Here is a 9,230-nt window from a genome sequence, read left to right as displayed (position 1 = left end):
GAGCGAGAACAGGTGCTACTGAACCCCACAGAGACGCCTGGCCCATCACTGAAGCACCCTGGGTGTGTTTCCATCACACACACACACACACTCACCTGTGAGATCTCCTGGAGGTGTCCTGTGTCCCGCTGGAGCCACGGGTACAGAACATATACTTCTGCAATTAACAGAACTTAGTTATAATGTGCTTTTCACACTTACACCCACACAGGGACAGAAATAATTTCATCTAAAAGCTAGTTGAAAAAATAACAGTACCACTGATGTCTGCTAATTAGGAAGCTTTCTGTGTATTTCAAAACTTTATCACAGTTCAGAGAACTTAGCAGCCTTTCAGAACAATCTAAAAATAAATACATTGCCACTTACCATCACATCATTACAAACGTCTGTGATTTTCTTTTTTTTAATTGGTGGAATAATAACACAGGGCTGCCAACTTTTGAGTTTAGCTTGGAGTGAGAATTATGGAGGAGGGTGTGTGTGTGTGTGTAAAAAATTTAAATCTTGCATCACAATAAGTGTATTGTGATTGTCAAAACATTTTAGTAACTAAACAGAATTTTATTAGATTTAGTGACGTTACAATGTTTACATGGAACAATTTCTGGTAAGCTATGTTTTTTTTTTAATTATAGCTTGACACAAATTTCACGATTTCAATTCAATTCTTGTGATTTGATTCAATATTGACTCATTTGGATAAATATTAGGTACACAAGATAGGCATTGATTTTTCTCAAGAAAAAAAAAAAAAATCTCGCCTAATGCTGTAAACATACAGAGAGCCCTATCAGCTGGTAGTAGTATTTAAGGTTAAAAATAACTCAAATTAAATATAGGCCTAATGCGTTTTTTATTATATTAACAACTTTATTTAATGATATAAGTACAAATATAATAAATATGTAATATAGTACACATATTTAGCAAAATACTCTCTATAGCTCTTTTTTCTAGCCAACTAAAGTGCTATAGCCTATATTATGGTCATTAAATGGCTTTCCTGAGGTAAATGTTATGTGACATAATTGTTCTCCTGCTGTTTTATTGACCCTTTCTGCGGTTGAAAAACACTGATTGATCAATATTATGTATGAGTAATATACATTTCGGTAAGTTGTTCTGTATCTTTCAACATTGTTCATTCGTGTTTATTTACTAGTAGAGATGATCTGTTCACATGCCGCTAGGGATCTGTCACGTCACATTTACGTGTGGTAAATTGTTTTACTATTTTTCAATTAATGCAATAAATGGGGTAGATTATATGGAAGTAAAATAATGTCAAATGTTTTTGAAATAAAAAAGCCTGTTGAATTGCACTACTTGAAAAAATAGGCATTGCATTAACCATGCTTGCATTTTAATGCATTGTATTTTTAGGGCTTGCATTTTTATGGGCTGAAATTCAACATGGTTGAATATTTAAGCTGTGAATATTTTAATTAAAAACATTTCAAACACATTTTCATTATTAAAAATTCAATAATCCATTCAATATTCACCTTTCATATTTCACTTCCAAAATATTCAAACTGTTTAAAAATACAACCTATAATATTCAACAGGCAATTTTCGGTCCATTTTATTCCGCTTTGCAAATTCGCTTCCACAAATTCAGTGGTTCAAATTCGACAGTAAATTCAACATTGATGTCCAGGAACTGCAGGAAAAGCAGTAGATTGCCGAGCATACTCTCCATCTGCTGTTAGTCAACCTCACCAGTAGGTGGTGCAAAAGCGCGTGTTGTTGACGAAGACCAGCAACAGTTAGAACAGGCTTTTTTATTTCAAAAACATTTGACATTATTTTACTTCCATAAGATTAGTGTCATCTGGTGTCAGTGGTGGGAAAAGACAAAGACAGTCATGTGTAATACCATGGTATAACCTCTAGATGTCTGTATAGTTCTACATAAAATACTAACTGGGTTATGCAATTTTTCAGACATAATTACTTTTATTAGGTTTTGTTATATATATATATATATATATATATATATATATATATATATATATATATATATATATATAACCTAATATTATATATATAGTTTACACTCATTTTACAGTTCATCCCCTTCATTGCAGTGTTCTTTAAGTTTACATCATGCAGGTTCAACAGAAGTGATTAAAAATCTCTGACCTAAAAAGATATTTGCCATCAGAAAGACACCACAGTTTTTTTTTTTTTAGCAAAAACATGTTTAATCTCTCCTTGATGCCAGTTTATTCACAAGTAGTAAATCTGCAAAATAAAAAACTAATATTTACACATGAATAGACACCAGTGACAGTCTGAGTCCTGAATCAGAATTGTTCAAAGGTCTGTTGTTATTTCAGTTTCACCAACAACACAAACCATCTTGCTTCATCTCTGCATTTTGTTCAGGTCTGAAGGAAAGATACTTCATTATTTTTCAGAAATGACTGGAAAGAAATGAAGCAAAGGAGGGATGAGGTTTTAGTTTCTGTATCTGTGCTGCAATATTGCATGTTATCATGGTGGACCTTCATGGAGATCTTGAGTTAAGGAGCAGATTCATGAAGTGTAGAAGCCATTACAGGAACACATAAAAGAAGAGCAGAGAACACTTGCGAAGCACCAATTTAGACACATTTCAATCTAAGAAACACAATGACAGGATCAAAATATAAATAAATTAAAACACAATGTGATTTTTTTTGTATTTTTTACATGTGATTTGACATTCAGGTGTAAACATTGAAAGTCCCTGGGAAGAACCGCAAGCCAAACGTCCAGATCATCAGCAGTGAGTCCAGCAGTTCTCTGGTCAAGAAATGACGAACTCAAGAGCGGAGGAAGATCCTGAGATGTTCTGAGCTCATTTTAAAGCATGTGAAGTCAAACCCGACTGATTAGAGGATTCACTGCATTTACACTGACCAGAAACAACTTCAGTTTGTGTGATACAGGATCAGTTGTGTAAAGTGCAGACGTGCACCTTCACACTGACAGAACAAGCGTATTGAGTGAACATTACGGTGAGCAGATTAACCTCAGTCCAAACAAACCAGCTGAGCAGGGGAAAGCCAAAGTTTAAACTTCAGTGTTAAGATAAAGACTATTTTCTGCTTTTTGTCTCCGAGTAAAAATCTATGACGTCACTGATGATGTCACCTGATGACGTCACTATCAGAGCAGAGCAGGTTCATTTAGTCACAACCATGAAAATAAACCGGTTTTGAGGTTTGTTCACTCCAAGAATGATGACTTTAATCATATAATTTTAGCGAAGTGTAACGGCTCAGAGGAAATATATAATTGGAATCACTTTCAGAGCAATTTATTTTTCCAGCTCATGAATGATAAAAAACATTGACAGCCAATCAAAATTCCTTCCTATTTAAAGATTTTATTCACAGAACATATCGGAAGTGCATGCTTGGAATTAACAAAGCTATTGTCCATTGGTGTGGATGCCAATATAGTTATCGTTCTTGGTGTGAACAGGCTTTTAGACTGAAATCAGCCTTAAAGACCCCATGAAACGCCCCGAAGAGAGCAGCTGTCCTGTGCTGACACATTTCTCAAAACATTCGTCTCATTACTTTTAAACAGCTAATAGCTTTTATTTAGCCATTTTAGTGGCATGTTATTGAAGAAAATTGCAAATTCACCAATATTTTTTCAGGAAGAGAAACTGCTAATTTTAAATGCTAAACCTCTTTAATTTGGTCATTTCTTTAGGAGTACATCAGCATAATATGATGTTGATCTCACGGGGTCTTCAAGTTGAAGATGATATGAGAAACTGGTCAAAAAATCTTCAGAAGAGACTCATCGAGAGCATGGAAGATTGATTCAAGAAAATCGAGAAATCTTTCTCCACTGATACTGATGATCTCTCCGTGTCCCTGCTCGAGCCACTTCAATGCGTTATGAAGCGAGACACACTGAAACATCGGCTCATGAATGATGGATCTCTGGTTCGAGAGGAAACAAATGATTCAAAACAAAAGCAGCTCTTAATGTCTTCTTAATCCAGAGCGATTGATCAGGCTAAATCAATCAGGATTGCTCAGGTCCGTCTCGTTAAAGACAAAAGGCCGTCTCTCTTTTCTGATGATGAAGGCTGAAGGTCTGATGAACGAGCGTCTCATCCCTCCGTATCGATACGCCACAGAAACACTGACTCATGGATCTGAAACAATTCACTCGGCCTCCTTTTCACTCATTTATTTCAGCTCGGGATCAGTAAACGTAGTGATTTTCTCAGATGATGAACCGGCTGAAACACCAGGAGATAAACGAGTGTAACGATCATGAAGAGCGAGTTTGGCGTCTAAAATCAAGAGTCCGTCCTGAAGCATCTGATGAAATAGTAATTAAAGCTTTGCAGTTCAGTCAAAATAAAACATTTTTGGAAGAATTATCTCCTCTGTCATCATTTTTTTTCACTGTAAAACAATCAGAGCACATTCCTACTTCACAAACCTTTAAACAACATTCAAATAAAACATGGCACAAGACAAGATTTTTATTCATATTTTTCTCATTTTTTTTCCTTCTTTTTGTCATTGTGTAAAGTCAAATTCACCTTCGTCGACACTGACGCACCGCTGCGTTGGCCCGACTGAAGACGGGACAGTGTTCATGAGAGATGGAGGCAGTTGCTCGTTGATTCTGGAAACTGTGCAAATTCAGCAGAAACACAAGTGGCAAAGAGAGCGGAGAGGGGCAGTCGATAACATTTGTACAAAATAATAAAACATAGTAAACGCGCAATCAGTGTCCTTTGATCCGCCGCGATCACTGGCTCGTGACACAGTCACATGACTTCATTAGAGGATCCAAACGTCCTCATTGTCTCTTCAAAACAGGAAAGAGCGTCTTTGTCCGCGTTGTGTGAAAACGTCCACCGCACTCGACAACAAATCATCCGAAAACGACGCGGAAAACGACACCACCTACATTCAGCGTTGTGGTTTTGTCCTCGTGTGAAACACACCAGCTGACCTTAAGAGTCCCGATCAGCTGGAGAGGGCCATGGTGTCGATCACCTGCTCCAGTTTAGCCCTCAGTCTCTGCCGACGGGACTGTTCATCTCTCTCCAGCGCAGACAGGATCTGCACAGACACAAACACCAGTGAACACGTGACATCGCGAGCGCAGACGGGTCGTGCTGAGGCGCCAGCGCTTTTGTTACTCACCTCGTCCTTGTATTTGGTGATGTAGGAGAAGATTTCGTGCAGCGCGCTCATGCTGTTGAACTGACTTAAGTGCAGACGAGACTGTTCAGCCAGATACGCACTCATATCCTGATCACTGATCGCAGGCATCCGCGAGATATCAGAGTAATACCTGCACGCACACACACACACGTCAGCAGATCAAACACAGCAAAACATGTTCATCCACACATCTGCTGTAACTCAGACACACTTTAGATCAAAGCTTCAATGATCAAAGTTACATATTCTACACTTAAGAGCATTTTTTTTCCTGTACGTTCAATTATAACATCAGCATTTCTAGCACAAAAACTGTTTTTCAGTTTAGTTGAAATAAATGGTGGACTAGGGAGGTTGTTTTGCATTGTGAACACTAGTCTATAATGCATGTCTACATAGTAGGGATGGACAATATACACACTTCTGTTCAAAAGTTTGGGGTCAGGACGGTATCATTCTTTTATTCAGCAATGATGCATTACATTGATCAAAAGTGACATTTATAATAGATTTCCATTTCAAATTAACGTTTCTTTCTATTCATTAAAGAATCCTGAAAAATAAAATGTATCACGGTTTCCACACAAATATGAAGCAGCGCAACTGTTTTCAACACTGATAATAATCATAAATGTTTCTTGAGCATCAAATCATCATATTAGAGTGATTTCTGAAGGATCATGTGACACTGAAGACTGGAGTAATGATGCTGAAAATTCAGCTTTGATCACAGGAATAAATTACACTTTACTATATATTCACATAGAAAACAACTATTTTATATTGTAATAATATTTCACAGTTTTACCGTTTTTTACTGTATTTTTGAAATGGTGAGCACAACCGACCCCAAACTTTTGAACAGTAGTGTTAAACAGTTATATCTCTATATTATTAGTTTTGATGATATTCAACACACAATCTATTTAAATGTAAAAATTTAAATATAGTAACAAGTATAACTAAAATAGATTTTTTTTTAAATGTTTTTTCACTATATAAATAAAAGGGGGCATAATATTTAATCATTGTACCAATATACCAATACACATAACTATTTACATCATGTTTTTGCTAGAACATAATTCTATTATGCCATAAATAGTTGATTCTAAATTAAATGATTCACACAAACAGACAATTTGAACTGAATCATGTAGATAAATAAAAATGACTAAAACTCAACTAATGCAATTTTTGCTACTGAAGTCAAAGATGCTATTAAAAGTGTGGTAATACAAAAATGCAAAATCCTTGCAATTTCCACTATGCAGCTTAATTTTTATATTGCAAGCAAAAACATTGTGAATATGTGAGATATCATGTAGATGAGCTGGACTCTTATTCCACACTGTGTGCAGCCGTGTCATACCTCTCCACCCAGTTCTTGTAGTTGGGGATGTCTTTGGCGTAGAGGAGTTTGTTGGAGGGCGAGTCTTTGCCCAGCTTGTGTTCGGATGTGGAGCAGGAGTCCATGAAGGTCTGAGCCACTACAGACAGACACGCGTCTGTGATGCTGTTCTTGTGGATGTCGAACACAAACTGAGGGTTCTTGATCACGTTCACCCAGAACCTCAGCGGCAAACTGCAGACACAGAGAAACCACGTCAGAAAACCGAGAGGGCGTAAAGAAGCTTTCAGTGAGCTCTCGATGTCCCGAACACACACTCACCAGTTGCTCTTCCACGTGTGCCTGACGTCGGGGTCGGAGATCACGTGTCTGTCGGCCTGCTCGTCTAAGAAGTCGAACATGTATTTGATGGCCAGAGGAAGAGCGCTGCCACGGTGCGCCGTGCTGAAGATGGTCTCAAACAGGTCATCTACAAACTTCTGCAGTGTGCCCTGAGTGACAGACAGCAGTCAATCAGTCAAACAATCAATCCATCAATCAATTAATCAATACATCAATCAATCCATCAATCAATCAATCAACCAACCAATCAATCCAAATTGATTGCAGACTTGCATGTAAAATCCATGCTGTAAAAAGTTCATTTTGTAAACATGAAAAAGTAAAATTTTACAATGTAAAATTGTTTATCTTTTTTGTGTTCGCACAGACATAATTTCAGTTATCAGCAATAAATTCTAAACAAAAATTCTATATTGTAAAACTAATTGTCTAACTAATCTTTTGTAAATTACAATTTTGTAAACATGAAAACGTAAAATTCTACAATGTAAACGCACATCTGTAAAGATAAATGTAAAATTTTAGACTAAATGAATCTGCTGGTGTTTTGGTGCTTTTCTGCTTGTAGAGTGTGTTTTTGCATCTTTCTTTACTGTAAATAACATATGATATAGATTTCTGAAACTATATTGAAGACAGATTTACATGTAAATTCTATATTGTACAAAAGTAATTTTAAAGACATGAAAAAGTAAAATTCTTCAACATAAACTAAAAAAGATAAGTGTAAAAATTCTAGATTCTACAACTTATTCTGTGAGCACAGACTTAGAATTTTGGTTATCTGTTCATTAATTTTGTAAAGACAAACATACAAATCTATTTTGTAAAATTAAATTTTTTGGTAAATTTGAAAATGTAAAATTCTTCAATGCAAACTTCACATTTATAAAAAATATACATATAAAATACACGTATGGTGTTTTGGTGATTTCTTGTTTGTAAAGTGTGTTTTTGCATCTTTCTTTACAGTAAATAACATTTGATTTAATATATATGCATTTGAAGGTATTCAAACAGATTTACAGGTAAATTCTATATTGTAAAAATGTCATATTGTAAACAAGAAAAAGTAAAATTCTTCTATGTAAACTTATTAACCTTTGCAAAGATAAACAAATAATTGATTCAAAAAAATAAATGATGAGCTGATGATTTAAAATTCTAGATTTTAAAGTCTACAATTTTTTTTTTTTGTAAGCATATACTTATAATTTTGGTTATCATATCAGTTATGAGCCATGAATTCTGAATAAATTCTATCTTTCAAACCTAATTTTGTAAAGACAAACATTCAAAATTAAAATAGAAATGTAAAATTCTTCAATGAAAAACATAAACATCATAAACATGAACAATTTTGGATTCTAAATGAATCCGTTGTTGTTTTGGTGATTTTTGAACACTGAGACATGTTTAAGTGTGACTTTATATGCACCTGTTCTTGAGCTCTTCGGAGCTGCTGGGAAACGCATCTGAGATGTGCACTGTCAGATGGAGACGGGAGCACAGGATGGATAAAGACCTAGTTTTTCCCAAACCGCTCAATAAGCAAAGGTCATTGGTCTAATTAAGATACAGTTCTCCATGAGAGTGGGAGCACTGGTAAATGTTAATGAGCAACTAGTCATTCACACACAAAGGTCAACACTAACTGTCTGAGGACTTCAGCTAAGAAAATCAGACACGTGCTCCAAAAGTGAGGCAATTAGTTTGAATGCGTGTGTTTGTCAAGACGGAGAATATTAGTGACAGATTTCACTGTAATAAACATCCTAAACACTCTTGCTTGAGTAATGCATCAGAACTATACAGTAAACGAGAGTGATTTTCTCTCATTAAAAGTTTGTGACAGTGTGGTTATAGTCAACTAAAACTATTAAAAACTGTTTTCAGTAATTGAAATAAAATATAAATGTAAGAACTTAAACATAAAAAACTTAATGAATGAAATTTGAATGAAAATTAGAACTGAAATAAATGTGTAAGTTGTGAAGAACTAAAATTACTAAAAAAAATATTACAAAAATGAAAGAAACAAACTAAAAAGAAACAAAAGCACATTACAAATGACTAAAACTTAAAAACAAATAAAAGCTAATTAAAAATATGAATATAAACTATAATAGTGTATAGCTGTGTCTCATTTGTCGGCTGCATACATCATTGATGCTTCATTTCACAGTCAAGTCAAAGAAATTACAGCAAGGGCAGCGAGGCGGATTAGCTGAGGTGACGTGATGCTAACAGGCGGCTAGTAGTGACATCAGCGGCAATCCACCTGTCACTCAAGTGGCCACGTCCTTAATTATGCAGAACTTTAAGGCTTAATATAATTT

At 35.4% G+C, this 9,230-nt stretch overlaps 1 protein-coding gene across 1 annotated transcript in view; it reads right to left on the bottom strand.

Moving 5' to 3' along the window:
- Positions 1-1,990: 1,990 nt before the first annotated feature.
- The window catches only part of plxna1b (plexin A1b), a 137,981-nt gene continuing 130,741 nt past the window's right edge, over positions 1,991-9,230 (bottom strand). The window contains exons 29-32 of the mRNA XM_084128859.1: positions 6,871-7,040; positions 6,571-6,783; positions 5,178-5,328; positions 1,991-5,093 (exon numbers count right to left, since the gene is read on the bottom strand). Of these exons, the coding sequence (XP_083984985.1) occupies positions 4,998-5,093; positions 5,178-5,328; positions 6,571-6,783; positions 6,871-7,040 (630 nt within the window). The 3' untranslated portion in view covers positions 1,991-4,997. The remainder of the gene's footprint in view (positions 5,094-5,177; positions 5,329-6,570; positions 6,784-6,870; positions 7,041-9,230) is intronic.

This window comes from Abramis brama (assembly GCF_963993115.1).
Source record: "Abramis brama genome assembly, chromosome: 11".
Classification (NCBI taxonomy): domain Eukaryota; kingdom Metazoa; phylum Chordata; class Actinopteri; order Cypriniformes; family Leuciscidae; genus Abramis; species Abramis brama.
Note: the sequence above shows the minus strand (reverse complement) of the source record. Positions and strands in the feature narration are given on the sequence as shown.